Raw genomic sequence first — 16,630 nt, 5'->3', positions numbered from 1 at the left:
AACACGATTTGTAATTTGCCATTGAGTAATTTCCAAACTGAACGGGTTTTTTTTATGTAAAACATCATTCGAAAGTGAAACTGTCTTCCCTTGTCACACATTTTTCTTATTCATAAAATCATCACATACATTTCAGGCACAATACTGGGTACGTTAGGAAGTCGGTATTGACTTAAGAATTCTCGTACCCTTTGATGGAATGCTACATATAACATCTTCATAAATAACTTTAATGGGACATGTGCACGATTTGATCTGAAAATTTTATTTTCCAATTTTTACTGTAAATTTACAATGCTTAACTGAGTTATTTGTAATGATCAGAAAAAATCTGAATGACCGTTGTTGAGTTACAAGAGAGATACAGCACCCCGACAATTCTTTGTTGTGTCAACAAATCTCGTGTCATATTTTTTTTTTTTACAAAGGTTGAATATACTAGTAAAAGTTTCAATTAAAGCAGTTTTTTTTCAATTTACATGTTGATACTAAACACAATTAAACAGTTTCTAGTTATCTCATTTTGTTACTCAGGTTGATAGTGTACCTAGAGTCCTGTATGAAGTCATTTGGATGATATTTGTGTCATATAGAGTCCTTTACATTCACCGTAGGAATGAAGTCACTGTTGAATGAAAAAGGTGAACCATTTATCAGCGTCGTGGAGTATGATGGCTACCTTTTCCCAAACCTGCTAGCAAAAGTAGATGTCCCCAAATACTTAGCAGCCAGAAATGAACTTGGATTCGATGGTGACGAAATATGCATAGCTACGTATCCAAAAACAGGTATTAAATGTTCAAATCGATTTTATTATTACATTCTGTGTGCGTTTTGTCGTATTGTTAACAAGATGTGTTTTGCACAAAGTTAAATTCAAATTATGCGGAAATTACAACACTTAAGTGTTAGATAGAACGTAGTTTGGATTTGGTGTACGTTTGTTCTGAATAGAATCATATATCTTCACGGGATTATCGTGCATTGGAAAAAATAAAAACATGCAGGCAATGTGCTGTTTTAGCATAAATAATCTAAACGGGAATATCAGGACTATGTAAATATCATTTTGACTTTGTCGAAATTGTTATTCGACGAAGAATTATCGATGAATTATTTTCCGTTAGGTACTCATTGGGCATATGAGGTATGTCGCATGCTTAAGGCAGGAAACACTGACTTCATGAACGAGCTGGTACCAATCTTAGATTACACTCCAATGGAAGCGTTGAAAGTTGTCAAAGCCACAAACCGGATATATACCTCCCACATGTATCCACGACACATTCCAAAACAGCTTATAGAGAAACGCTGCAAACTTATTCTTGTATATCGAAATCCAAAGGACACTGCAGTTTCGTATTTTGACTTCAGCAAAAAAGTCAGAGCATTTGATACGGGAGATATGTGCTTTTCTGAATTCCTGAGACATTACATCTGCGGCAATGGTAATAATAGTGATTAAAGTTCTATTTTTTTCACACAAATCGTCAAGATGATGTGATAATCTACTGTTATGGAATTTACAACAATTCGAAGATTTCATAATTTATTTATTTCCCTTGGACACCTAATTCCATCTCTAGTATATCCAGGGGTGCGTATTTGTCTCTCTATTTAGTATTCCTTGTAGGAATACAAAATAGTTCCAAGATTGATCACTGTTCGTTATCTTCACCTTTTCATTTAGAATAATTCACAGTAAAATATATCAATGAAAAATAAAGACTTGAAAGTAATCTAAGTTCAGAAATCAATGCCCATTGTTTGTTTACTGCTGATCTCAATTCACAAACGATATAATTACTGTTTATGACGCTGACCAAATCTGTCGTTAGATCGAATGCTGTCTGACGTGATTGATACCAATTCTAAAGCCGTTCTTGACATACTGATGTTTACTACGGATCAAGCCGTTAACCAGATCAATATATAGTGCTCACGGCATATGTGACCAGTCGACAGGAGATGCTTACTCCTCCTAGAGACCAAATCCCACCTCTGGTATGTTCAGGGGTCCGTGTTTTCCCAATTTTGTATTCTGTATAGGTTGATCACTGTTCGTCATTATATAACGAAATTACGAAACCTCGTATTCGTGACATTATTACAAAAGAAATCATTCTTTATGGAATTTCACTGTTCGATGTCTTCAATTTTCATTCAGTACGTATGGTAAACATTATACTACATGTAATACTTAATGGAGATAAGTTGTTTTATGGTATTTCACTCTTCAATAGGACCATCACAAGACATTTCTGCGCAGCATTGTTACCATACATATAGCACTGACAAGTCATAAAGATTGTTTCCAATGACGTGATGAAAATTGGTTTCCTTTCTTAAACGAATCACATGGTCGAGAAACACAATGTCGGTAACCGTGTTAGGGTATAGCTCCACCCTCATGGGACTTATCAAAATTATGGTTCAAAGTAGAAAAGTTGTATTGATTTCCACTTGATATATTGGTGAATTTAATCAATAGCCGAAGAAAATATATTTTGCCAGATTTTTAAAGATGACGAACATACAAGAACAAAAGTTTATATTAACATCATAAAATCGCACGTTTTCATTAAATATCATGGGAAAAATACATAAAAACATGTTTAAATGATAAAATTTAAATTTCAACAGTTTGAAACAAACTGCTGCGTTATAAATATATGTGAATTTATTGGGGATATCAAGGAAATCATTGTATAATAAACACAAGTAGAGAAATTCCAGCATAGGAGTTATTGTGTTTGACAACATTTTTGTAATAAAGATAATTGATTATTTATACAAAATATAAACCTTTTCAATAGCAAATTGTTTACCAGATTTTTTAATCAGTGAATAAAATTCACCCAAAAGCTAGATTTCTATCATGCATAAATTTTAATGAAATTTCAATGATTTTTCAAAAACCAATGACGTCACACGAGGGTGTCACATTAATTCATTTAATTACTACCATTAAAACATTCATGGTACACAAATTGTTCCGTAATTTCATCGAAAATCACTACTATATCAGGGGCGTCCTTGTCTATCTTGCACGGTATAGAGGGCGTAATTGTAGTTTTGATCACATAACAGGCAGTAATAACACATACAAAAAGGTTGGGAAAGCATGGGCGTGTGTCAGTATTCTTTGAGGGAAATGGTTGGCATGTAAAGAAAGTCTTTTTTATTACCTGATTCGCGACACTGCAATTGGATTGTCTGTGAGGTAGTAGTCATTATACAACATCATTTAATGTTTAATGTGTGCAGTTATTCAATCTGGTTATGATAACATGAATATTACTATGGATTCTAACACATTGTATGAACAAATTGTTTTACAATGTTTGTGCCTTTGATTGCATTTAAATTGTTTTACAATGTTTGTGCCTTTGATTGCATTTAAAGTCTTGTGGAAATCGGGGTTAGAATAGGTCATCAGTACCTATTGCTTGTCGTAAGAGGAGACTAAAGGCCCTTTAAGTGAGACAGCAAAACTAAGGTCCCGTGTCGCAGCAAGTGTTGCATGATAAAGATCCCTCCCGAGCATAGGCCTAAATTCCTGCAGCCTGTCACCGGCAATGGTGACGTCTCCGTGTGAGTGAAAGATTCTCGAGAGGGACATTAAATTATTAACAACCAACCAACAATGCTAAGAATCTCCTTGAGTAAAATCTTATATTGATTTTTATCTAATGTATAAATTTCATTGCCACAATATCAATTTTATTAGTGATTCGATTAGTGCAAAACACCATTCCTCTAAATTTCGTTTCATTCATGATCAATATATTACAAAGCACATAAAGAAAATTAAAAGAAATGCATGTGTAAGCCATATTATATAATATGAATAAAGAATAAGATTCAATAAGTCAAAATACTGAATATGATGTTGAAAATATGAAAAGTTTTCCTTTTACATTTACCATAACACAGTTGTTTGTGGAAGCTGGGCCAAATGGGTTGAAGAGTGGAAGACATTTAAAGAAGAAAACCCTGACTACCCTCTTTTGGAGATCTTTTACGAGGACATGAAAATGGTAACGACTACGTGTACTTATTTCTTTAATAAACTGTTTCTGTTTATTTATGCATGTTCTGGATAAGGACTTGCAAGAGACATGCGATGTGTTCTTTAGGCATGGAATCAATATATTAAATAGGGACCTTCGTATATCAAATAATTATTTTATTTTGGAGTGTCTTACTTTATATTGGATTTATTGTTATTGTTCTATGTCTTAAATTTCTTTTAATGTAAATCTGGTTAGAGGTAGATATTTAGAAATAGTGGTTTTATCAGCCAAAAATGTTTCATAATTGGTTTCAAATCGTTTCCTTGTAATTTTAAAATGTGTACTTGAAAGTGTTTGTACTGAGCTAAATGATAAATGATGTGCAAAAACATTACAATTAGCCATTTCGATATTTTGTGGAATATGACATTACAAAAGAAGTGATGTTTTACAATTTCCTTTTTAAGGTAACTCCATAATCGCAGTTTTATTTGATACAAGTTTTAAAATTGTATTTATTTACATTCATTAGCGTTAAAACTAACAAATTATCATACAAAATACAAAGTTCATCACACTTTTTAAGATGCGAGATGTACATAAACTGAATTATGTATCACCGTCAGAAAATTGCAATTTTCCTTAAACACCGTTATCAATTTTTTATACAAACTGGTTATGACGATATAATAGCATTCATAACAATTTCATGAAACTGTATCTTCACAAAAATGTACAAAATGTCTGTAAAAATAAAGGAAATCTATCGCATAATAGACTTGATAAAGAAATCAATAAAAACATAGTTATTGCCCTTGGATATAATATTTTAAAACTTATCATTGATTATTCATCTACGACTAAGACTTTTGAAATAGTTTATTTTTAAGGACGTTAGCTCCTGGGCTTTTGAGTACAACTGCACAGGATGCTACAGCTAAGTATTTACTGGTTCAATATTGATCCCATTCGTGCAAACATATTACACTTTTATTGCTGAACCCTAAACATTTTTGTGTCAATTCAAATTTTGAAAGGGTTTGGCAGGGACTATATTTTGTGGCGGAAGGATTCATTAATCAAAAAGTTCTAATTCAGAATGATATTACAGTTTCTGTTTCATCCAATGATACATTTTTATACTCCTATACATATATTTCAGTTTTATGATTTATGATACAGGTATTTGAGACTTGGAACAAGTTCAACTGTTGTAATTTATTAACTTGGTTGATATATTTTTCCAAACAGAACACCGATTCTTAAAAAAGATTTAATTAATTTACTCGCAATTTTCGCCAATAATTAAAAATTTGATCTCCAACCCCCACTTTTTTTAGTTGCATATTAAGTTGTAAGAACAGACCTTGAAAACTGTATAAAATTTTAGAAATTGACATTACTCCTAATATGTCCTTTTAAATTATCAATTTTAATATCATGAAATTTTTCGTATTTCGTATATCAAGTGCAAAAAGGTTTCCATTACTAGTATTGATTTATTTATTTTTTATCTGTAGTGTTAGAAGACATGATTATGTATCTATTTTATGTAATGATTGATTTGTGTTGCTTATGTTGTGTTGACACCAACAGAAATATCAAGTTTAATTGAATAAATTCTAAGTGCAAAAGGTCATGTTTAGAACACTATAGCTCAATAACAAGCGTTGCGAACCTAGTTTTTCTTTTCAATTTCCTAATTCTGCTTTAATGTAGAAATCAAAAATGCACTTCCCAAAAAATTGACATTACTCCAAATCTCAGGTGCAAACCTCTTTAACAAGACTTTTTACAATTATTATCGGAAAAAACTCCAACATAATTCATGTTCCTATTATGAAGAAATCTAAATAAATCATTGATTTTGCAAAATCTGATGACATCACAGGAGGGTAGAATTACTTTAAAATGGTCAAAAATGTAAACTTTTAATGCAGTTTTTCGAACATGAATAATAAGATACATACCACACTGATATAAAGCATAATAATAAAATTTTATTGTGATCAACACATCAGGTCAAACACGGTAAAAATACATGTATTGTCATGACGAGAAATCTATAATTGTTGTTCTTGTGTCTTTGTACATAAAATAAATCACAACTGGTTTTGGATATCATACCTACTTTCAAACAAAATCATATAAACACACCTGTTATCTAAACAGTTTACCATTTGTATCTATGTCATCTTTGCCATGTAATAGGTTACTATCACGTGACCGCGGTGTATAAACGTCAATTCTAATCGGTCGTTCCGGTACATCCATACTTCACTCACTAAACGAATCAGAGTTGCAGTTAGGTGGAAACGTACTCACCTTAGCATGTATTTAAACATAAAAGCCAGAAAAACACATATCTATTAGACGCTCAGATGATTTTGAATTTTATATACATGTTGTCGTTACATATGTATACTCATGGACAAAAGAAACGTTACACCAAAATGTATAACTGTAATTTTATTTCATGAAAATATAATATAATTTGGGAATAAAAAAATAAAATTTGAATGTTCAAACACAACAAATATCTAAGGTTTCCCGAATCTGAACATACACAAATTACGGAGTCAAAGCCGGAAAGTGTTAACTTCGGATATTCAATTCACAATGTCAATAACGAGTGAAAGAACCAATGTTATCGATAACAGCTTGACAACGACGACGCATAGAAGCAATGAGACGATTGATGGAGACCTGAGGGATTCTTTGCCATTCTTCCTGCAAAGCAGTTCTAAGCTGTTCAAGCGTTTCCGGTTGATTGCGGCGTTGTCTTACTCGACGGTCTAATTGGTCCCAGAGGTGCTCGATTGGCGATAAATCGGGCGAAAGTGCTGGCCATGGCAAGATGTCGATGTGATTGTTGGCAAGAAAGTCTCTGTTGGCTCTTGCAACGTGGGGGCGCGCATTATCCTGTTGGAAAATTCCGCCATTTGCAGCGATAAAGGGACGGACATGTTGTGCAAGGATTTCATTACGGTATCGTTGTGCATTTAATGTCCCAATGATCGGTACAAGATCTGTTCGTCGATTACCACTTATTCCGCCCCACATCATTACACTTCCGCCTCCAAAGCGGTCATGGCGTAGCACACATCCATCAGAGAAGCGTTCACCGCGTCTACGGTACACGCGTGTTCTGCCATCCACTCGGCGCAGCATGAAACGTGATTCATCACTAAACAGAACGTGATTCCAGTCTGCAAGCCTCCATCTCAAGTGACGTCGAGCCCATTGAAGTCGTTCTCGGCAGTGTCTTTGGGTCAGCATAGGTCCTTTGTATGGGCGTCGTGCACGTAGACCTGCAGCCGACAAACGTCGTTGAACTGTTCGGCGACTGATTCGCCGCAATCCAGGAATTCCAACAGCAGTGTTTGCTGGATTTTCCGTTCTGTTCCGTAGATGACGTAATCGTATCATGCGGTCCTGCCTGGGCGTTGTTACCCTAGGTCTTCCAGATCGGGGGCGGTCTGCTGTTGAATTTGTTGTGTTGAAACGGTGCAATAATCGAGAAATCGTGATCCTTGCAACCCCAAATCGCCGTGCAACGTCGGCTTGCGACGCTCCAAGTTCCAACATGCCAATTGCTCTTTCGCGACTGGAACTGTCGAGCCGGGGCATTGCAATACGCGAAGATGTTGGAAAATTTTGATGTTTTTCTTACTGCCTGAATCACCTTGAGTAGTATTTGATAAAAATGAAAATGATTTTCTTTGCACGTGCAATGCGATATCCACGAAACCATGTTTACGGGTATCAACGATAAATTCACGCATGACTAGGTTTTAACATTTGTTGTGTTTGCCAGTGTAATCAGTAAAGCATGAAGTGTTGTTAAACAAGTTTTTATTTATTTATACGAAAAAATATTGTTTTACTATAATTTTTTCATGTGTAACGTTTCTTTTGTCCATGAGTATATATACTTTTGATATTGAAGTACAGTATTACCAAATTGCAGAATCTTAGAGAATGTGTTCAGAAAATCTCGGAATTTCTTGGTCTCAATTCCATACCAGAATTGGTTAAGGAAATAGCCAGAAAATGTGAATTCAAAGTCATGGCAGACCATAAGAATAAAAATATTCCAAAAGATATCGGAGCAGTGACAGACTTCAAAGACACGCACGTTTTCTACGGGAAAGGTTCAACATTTGTGTACATTATTTCATCTATTTCAAACGTTGATATATTGTGTTCTTCCATTTGAAATAGTGATATATATTTTCTGTATTTCAGGAGAAATGGGAAATTGGAAAAACCGTTTTACGGTGGCCGATAACGAGGCTTTTGACAAAGCAATGGAAACCATTCTGCCACAATTGGGGTTAAATTTCACCTACGAGCAATCACTACCAAACAAATACCATCATAAACTATAACATTTTACTATAGTAAAACAAAGTTGTTTGGTACTTCTGTATTTGATATTGTTTATTTACAAGTGTAAAAGGGGTACCTGGCTATAGACAGTGGAAAATATTGTTAGAATGTTAGTGCTTTAGCGCTTGTAATGGCAGCTTGCACTGTATGCTTCCTAGGAGGCTGAGAAAGTTCTAGATTGATATAAGGTCAGCCGGGGTAATAATGCATTGTAAAGCGCTTTGAGCAGCATACGCTGGAAAAAGCGCTATATAAAACCAATCATTATAATTATTATTATTACTGGGCTATTTCACCATAGAAGCTGGTTTGGGGGTCAGCTACCTCTACTCCATGTAAATTGTTTAGTTGTGCTTGACGAAATTTCTGATTGAGCTTATCATTTACAAATTCCAAAACTCCATACACTTATTCAGCAATGGAAAAGACGTGTTTTAACCCCTATGGGTAGAGTGACTATTGTAAAAACATGAATACTTAACGATCTGTTCTTGTTCTTTTTTTCTCTGAAAGTGAAACTAATAAACATGTTTTCTTACAGTGTACAAAGGTCATACCATTGTGGAATCATCCTAGTATTCAAATATACACTGTCACTTCAAAGATTAGTAGGTTTTGATATAAACAATATCGTTTTTGGTGAATTACCATTTCTGAATTCCATTGAGTCATTAACTTTCTTATTGTCTTTAACAAACAGTACATTTTTATTGTTTGAAAAATAATAAGGATCCAAATATTAAGGATTTGTTGAACCATTTGAAAACAAATCTTTGTGTTGAAATATTTAATTATGTTCGAAATTTTTATATGAGCCAATTTGATACGACAGGGGATGTTTACTCATCCTAGGCACCTGATCCCACCTCTGGTATGTCCAGGACTCCATGTTTGCCCACCTCTTTATTGTGTATTCCTTTTTAGAGTTATGAGATTGATCACTCTTTGCTATCTTCACCTTTCATAGTCTCTTTGATTATTAGCAAAACCTAGAAAAGACTACTTGTTTGACATTTCTAGGTATCGGCCTTTTTTTTTTTTACGGTAGAAATATTTTCTGATGTGATCATAATGCCATTACCATTCACAATGTTTCCGAACATTTTTTACCTCTTTCTGGAAAACTTGTTTAGTTTTGAATTATACATTTTGAATCTTGAAAGTACATTCCCCAGTTTTATAATATGATCTTCAAAGTCAGAACCTAGCACCAAGATATCGTTTAAATATGGTAAACATTCTAACCATTACACACCTTGTAACACCAACTGTATGACTCTACTGAATTTAGCTGGACTGTTACAAAAACCAATGAGTGGCGAATATGCTCGAATAATTTATATTTGGTAATAAATTGTGATTCATAATATTCCAATAAGCTGCCTGCATATCTAATGTTCTAGGAAATCTACTTCCCCTTAATGACTCAATACAGTCATTCATACAGTCTACTCCGGATATAATGAAATTCAGGGGACCGACCTGAATTCTTCATTATATCCAAAGTTCAATATAATCAATGCTGAAATACACAAATATTGCTACTGGGGAATTTGATTTAACTTCAATATAACAGATATTTCAATATAACCGACTTCAATATAAGTGGAGTGGAAATCTACTTCCCCTTAATGACTCAATACAGTCATTAATATTAGGTAAAGGGAATGTATTTCTAATTGTGACTTTACTGAGTGCTCTAACATCTATACTCAAAAACAAATTGATGTCAAAGGGGTTTCAACAGTGCTGTTTACAGTTAGCATTTCTATGGTCGTGATAACGATCTAGTTTGCCAATACAACCTATCATTAGGTAAGATGATGTTTTGACATGTTTCATACCAATTGTTGGGTCGTTTTTGGCATACTGAATTTTACTATGGATTACTCCGTTTACCTGATCAAAATATAGGGCTCACGGCGGGTGTGACCGGTCGACATGGGGTGCTTACTCCTCCTAGGCACCTGATTCCAGGTGACCGTGTTTGCCCAACTCTCTATTTTGTATTTCTTATAACAGTTATGAGATTGATCACTGTTCGTTATCTTCACCTTTCATACATGGTAAAATCAATTCTTAAGATTGATTACGAATTATGACCGCCATGTTGATTTATTTTCATTTCACATGACTTTGTGACATCGGTAGCAGCCATGACAACAACTACCTCTGTCTTAGAAAACAAGAACATTCGATTGATTTTATCAATTCATGCACCTTCCCTTTATCATATCGTTTTTATAATATCAGAACATTAGTACACTTAAACTAGGACTTTAAAAGTTTTAAAATTTAAGAAAACGTAGAAACTTCAGAAAACTATTTCAGCGTATATAGCGACGTCGCAACGTAGAAGCAATAAATGTCAATACAAAAGAAAGCATGTATTGACATAAACTAAAATGTTTTCCTACATCGTTTGATATTTTCAGACGGGGACATCTTTCATAGTTTATAGCTCATGTCCTATTTATATTGTTGTACTGTTGTAAACACATGCTGCCGAACACAAACACTACAGCTGGTGTTGTCCCACTTAAATTTCAACCCATATTATCTGCAGGATAATAATGTCCCAGAACATATCGCAACCTAGTCAGTGCATATCCTCTATATTCTGCTGTGTGCACGCCCTGATCAAGGTCATTTCAGACACCCGATCCTTGTCACTTTCACGATTGGTGTAGATCGACAGAAATGGAATCACGACGTTTGAGTAAGTACGATATATCATGTATTACTTTCGATGACTGCCATAAGAGGGTATATTACTTAAAACAAGATTATTCTAATTGTTCAAAGGATATCTGATTTTTCACACTAACTACTAAATATGTTAACCAATTATCCAAAGACAAGGCATTACTATGAATAGAGAACTGTGTGTCTTTAACTGTTTAATGAGATATGAATTCTACCACTTTTATTTGTCGCAGATGATATACTTTGTACTTTCCCTGTACAGTAGTGTACATGTATATTAGAAAATTCTGCTATAGTCGACAGATGACCTTATAATATTGAGCCAATAGAGTGTGCTTTCATATTTGTTTTTCGTCTTTTGGAGATTGAGACATCAACAGCTGTAGCTCAAGTACCGTAAATTTAGACGCATTAATCTAAGTTTTTTATGGTATCAGCACTTAGAGAAACCTAACAATAAACGTCTATTAATAGTATATGGAGGAAGAGCATTGCACTTTAAAATAGAACATTAATCAGGAATACAAACATTACTGCACCTTGGTTAAACGGACATTTTTAGCACAGTGTATTACAGCTATGTGTATTAAACATTACGTCTGGAAATAATTGAAGCAGAATTAGCCTTTATTATACGTTGCCTCATTGCAATACAAAATTGAAAATGTTTCCTCACTAAATCATCTCTTGTTGTAAAGATATTATATTTTTTTCACATCGCCTTCAGAAATTGAAATTCCTAACGAAGGTATTTCTTGGAAGAATCTATATTATTGCATGTGAAACATTCAGAAACTAAAGTAATAAAAAGAAATGTAAAGAACGTGTTAGAAACAAAGGAGTTATAAATAAAAATGCATGCAATCAAATTGAATATCAAATTTATTCCTAAATGGGGACCTATATCATGTGCACTACATTACGCATGGCAAAAAGTCCTGAAAAGTGTGATTTTAGGGAGTCATCGAATTTCTCATTGATTTCTCATTGATTCCCTCCCCTACCAGTTGTCTAGCCTTTTTAAAGGTATCAAACATAAGCGATTCTCGCTGCCCAGCCATTGCCTATTCGCGTCATAGATTGGACGCTTTCCAATTACAAGAGGGGCTCCAACACTAACTCCCTGTCATGAAGCTTCAACCACTAAGCAGTTCCGTAGGGATCCGGGTTAGAATAGGTCCTCAGTACCCCCTTGCTTGTCGTAAGAGGTGACTAAATGGGGAGTCCTTCGATAAGACCACAAAAACCGAGATCTCGTGTTACAGCAGAAGTGGCACGATAAAGATCCATCCCTGTTCAAAGGCCGTATGGGCCGAGCATAGGCCTAAATGTTCAGGCTTTCTTCGGCAATGGTGGCGTCTTTATATGAGTAAAAAATTCTCGAGCTGGACGTTAAACAATACACAACCAACCAACCACGAAACAAATTCGGCTTGTATTAAACAATGCTAAAACAATAATTACAAAATGATTTATCATCATTTTTTTTATTTCTTAAATCAATTTTACAGATTTGCTCTGTCCTACAATTAGTAGTACACAATTTCTAGCCATATTCTTTCTTTCAAATCCTGTAATGACACGTCCATTGTCTATTGATATTTTACTGACTTTCAAACATGTAGTTGTGTTCATATTCTTATTTCAACAAAATGTACAGACGGGAAATCAGTAGAATGATAGTGCTGTGCCGGCACCCTGCGTTACAGTACAGACACTGAGAATTTGTGTACTTGAAAAGTACTGGGTCCGTCTAGCTTTAGCTTCCAGTACCTCCAGACCATATCACGATATAAAATAGAGACGAATATGATCTTTCAACAATTTATTAAACATAAAACTAAACTAAATTGCATTAAACTTCCATAATATAGACATCATATAGCCGTTCTCTATAAAAGGAATAAGGATGGATGTTTCGGAGGATTTGGTGGAAAGTGAATAAATATTCCCCAAATCATGAAATATAAATTTCTCTCTCTCACCTCACATCTTAAACTGTGAATTGATTAGTTTCAACCTAACTTTGATTCATAACTTCAGTGTTTTGTCACTATTATCACCAAAAATCAACACTTGGTGGAATCTTGGAGTTGGAGGAACACTGGTCTAATCAATAAATATATCTAACACATAATATTAGAACTTATAAAATCTTCTCATTAAATTTGTCTTAACAAATTTTCTTACATTTCTCCTTTCCATCTTCTCTAAATAAATTTCTTCTCTCTAATTTCTTTTTGCTCTTCCCTCAAATGCTGGGATACAATCTCCGTCAAATAATTCAATGTTGCCTGGTTTTATACTAACCGCGTCCTAAACTACCAGGAGGCGCTCGGTTATTTTTCAGCCAATCAGAACGCTGAATCGTATTCCATGCGTTGCGGTCCATGCAGACGAATGGAGGAGTTTGTAAATGAAACTAAGTAAATGTTTATAATTTCTAGGTCAAATGACATGTAAAATTCAAGCGAGCTTAACAATAAGCCCAAATATATAACACAAAATGTATTCTTCACCGATTCCCTTGATGAAATGGCTTATAGCAAAAGTAAAGTTGAAACATCCTTCCGAGATTGAAAGTTGGCGAACGGCCAGTATAAAACATAAGGTAAAGTTGTCAACAATGTGTACAAGCATACCACATGAAATTACGATGCATATTGTGCACAGTTAGTAATTATAGATTACATAAGTAATATCAAGAAGATATCAATTACATATTGCATCATAACATACCGTATTTGAGCGTTTACAACGAAAAATAAACAACATGAACACTCGAACATGCACAATCAAACTTCGTGCGTATGTTGACTACCTACTTCATTAGAAGTAATTAAAAGTTTAACTGATAACTAAATTAACTCATCATTTATATACAAATTGTATCGATGAGAATTTGAAGAGGATATTCTTGATAGTCCAGGCACTACAATAGATTCGTACAAAAAATTTCAAATTCATTCCATTCGGGGTTGTTTTTCATTTTAGGAAAACACTTCTAATAAATTCGTATTCATATACAGATGTCTTACATTCGTTTTAGAGGTGAAGACCATTTCGAGTGATGAAGGAAAACCGCTTATGGAGGTGATAGATTATGATGGCTACTTATTTCCAAATCACTTGAGAGGTTACGAGCAAGCAGAGGATGTAGACATCTTAGAGTTTCTAGATAGCCTTAATCAGCTTGAATTTTTTCATGACGAAGTAGCCATAGTTTCTTATCCACGGTCAGGTAAAATATATGTCATATCACTATGGTGCAATCACTGTTGATTTACTAACCAGAATAAACAGAAAGATATGGGTGTTTTGCCACTTTTTATGTAGGATACTACTTAATATCAATTTCCATAATCTCTTTTCATGAGCAAACGAAGATAACGAAAATATAAGGTTCACAGTGGATGTAACCGATGAACCAGGGAGTTTGTACTCCTCCTAGACGCCTGATATGTCCAACGGTCCAATTTAACCCTTCTCTTTATTATGAACTCTTCATAGTATTTATGAGATTGATCACTGTTCGTTACCTTCACCTCTTTTTTGTCTCCAAAAACTGGTTTGAAACGGCTGAGCATGTTCCATGCATTATCATATTTAGAAACGAGGCAGGATACTGACAAATAAGTTGAGGTTTGAACAGTCAGTATTCCGCAAGTCGTTATCGAGATGAAAAAGTGACAATAAGAAAGAGATGTCAATCTCATTAAATACAGACTCCTGGACACACCAGAGTGGAATCCTATTTGCAGACATAACCTAGCAATAGATCAGATGCTCCCCAACGCATTTCTTACAAATTGTAATGTCGTTCTTTACATACTGATTTTGACTTCGGATTAGCCCGTTTACCTGATCAAGATTATAAGATAGAACTGGCGTATGTGACCGTTGAACAGGGTATGCCTACTCTTTGAAGGCGCCTGCTCTTACCTTTAATCTTTTCAGGGTTTTGTTTGCTCTGTTCTTGAGTTTGTATTCTCCATAAGTTTTATGAGATCGACCATTGTTCGTTTTCTTGGCATTTTTCTAAAAATGCTGAACGTAAATGAAAACCTTTGTAAATTGTAATACTAAGTCATGTCCGAACCCTAAAAATTACCATACTGAAGTCATATAGAAAAATTTTAAAATACTACAGCTATCTACTTCTAAGTTGAAATACTGAAACCACGTATGAACGTTTGTAAGTTGTTTTGTATTGCGCTTACGTCACGTTACCTCAAGGAATTTAGTCATTATCATGTATACCACTTGATCACGTTATAGCTGTACATGATAATAGCATACGTCAGGGTCTTGTGTGACACTGGATCAAGTAATCATTTTGTGTGATGCTGATATAATACCCCCACTTTGTATGAAACTAGATTATCTCATCATTTTGTGAATCCTAAGCTAAAGTCATCATTCTTAAACTTCTCAAAAATATAATCTTCCATCCATTTTTGTTTAGAAATCACAGAACTTTTAGATTTTCGTAATTATTTCCAGGCACACATTGGACATTTGAGTTATGTAACATGCTCAAGTCGGGAAGTTCTGATTTCATAGATACAATGGTACCAAACTTCGATTACAGTCCTGATGAAGAATTGGTAGATGCCAAAAACAAAAGTCGTGTTTACACCTCTCACCTGTATCCAAGACACTTTCCAAAACAGTTTTTGGAAAAATGCTGCAAGATTATTCTTGTTTATCGTAATCCAAAAGACGTGGCCGCGTCATACTTTAACATAAACAATAAAATGAAATCCTATAATGAAGGAGGGTTGAGCTTCTCCGAATTCCTGAAATGTTATCTCAGTGGCAATGGTAACTATATTTGTATTTATATAATCATTTATACAATTTTTGTAAATTACAAAATTTATGAGGCGGTAACTAGATTTTACGAAGGGAATATGTCATATGTGCAGTCTATCATATCACACTGTTTTTCCCTATAATAGCTCTAAACCTTCATTGTTATTTCGGATTTCAAACATTTCGGTTGAGCATCACTGAAGAGACATTATTTGTCGAAATGCGCATCTAGTGCATCAAAATTGGTACCGTATAAGTTTTACATCAGAAATATTTGGTCACCATTATATGTTATTTGGAATTGCGTTTTAAACTGTTACGATGGCTGCATTTTTACTAATTATAATAAAATAAAACAAACCCCCTCTTACACCATATGCTCTTTCAACGATATATCGTACATCATAGTTGCTTGTGGGAGCTGGGTCAACTGGATGAAAGAATGGAAAACGTTTAAGAAAGAAAACCCAGAGTATCCCTTCTTGGAGATAGCATACGAGGACATGAAAAAGGTATGGATATCAATCATATTCATAAATCAAAAAAAATAAATATTTTTTCATATACTATATTGTTGAACGTCTTACAAAATTTGAAATCCTTTTATATTTCCAAGCGTGTATTACATGCCGTTCATATTACGAGATATATCGAATGCGGTTGAACAAAAAGTACATAATACATTTATTGCATGATAGTGA

The 16,630-nt window shown here is 34.3% G+C and overlaps 1 protein-coding gene across 10 annotated transcripts in view; it reads left to right on the top strand.

Moving 5' to 3' along the window:
- Positions 1–16,630, top strand: part of LOC125645733 (3-beta-hydroxysteroid sulfotransferase-like) — a 37,026-nt gene that overhangs the window by 17,382 nt on the left and 3,014 nt on the right. For 3 of the 10 annotated variants that reach the window (XM_048925465.2, XM_056142251.1, XM_056142253.1), the window contains exons 2-9: positions 615–788; positions 1,128–1,448; positions 3,937–4,040; positions 7,987–8,170; positions 8,265–11,127; positions 14,164–14,355; positions 15,618–15,938; positions 16,338–16,441. In XM_048925465.2, coding sequence (XP_048781422.1) covers positions 11,109–11,127; positions 14,164–14,355; positions 15,618–15,938; positions 16,338–16,441 — 636 coding nt within the window. In that variant the 5' untranslated portion in view covers positions 615–788; positions 1,128–1,448; positions 3,937–4,040; positions 7,987–8,170; positions 8,265–11,108. Of the gene's footprint in view, positions 1–534; positions 789–1,127; positions 1,598–1,838; positions 2,005–3,936; positions 4,041–7,986; positions 8,171–8,264; positions 11,128–14,163; positions 14,356–15,617; positions 15,939–16,337; positions 16,442–16,630 lie in introns of those variants that run through there. The other 7 variants (XM_056142256.1, XM_056142257.1, XM_056142254.1 and 4 more) reach the window with 6 other exon arrangements.

This window comes from Ostrea edulis, chromosome 6, assembly GCF_947568905.1.
Source record: "Ostrea edulis chromosome 6, xbOstEdul1.1, whole genome shotgun sequence".
NCBI lineage: Eukaryota > Metazoa > Mollusca > Bivalvia > Ostreida > Ostreidae > Ostrea > Ostrea edulis.
The sequence above is the reverse complement of the archived record's forward strand: the minus strand, read 5'-3'. Positions and strand labels throughout refer to the sequence as shown.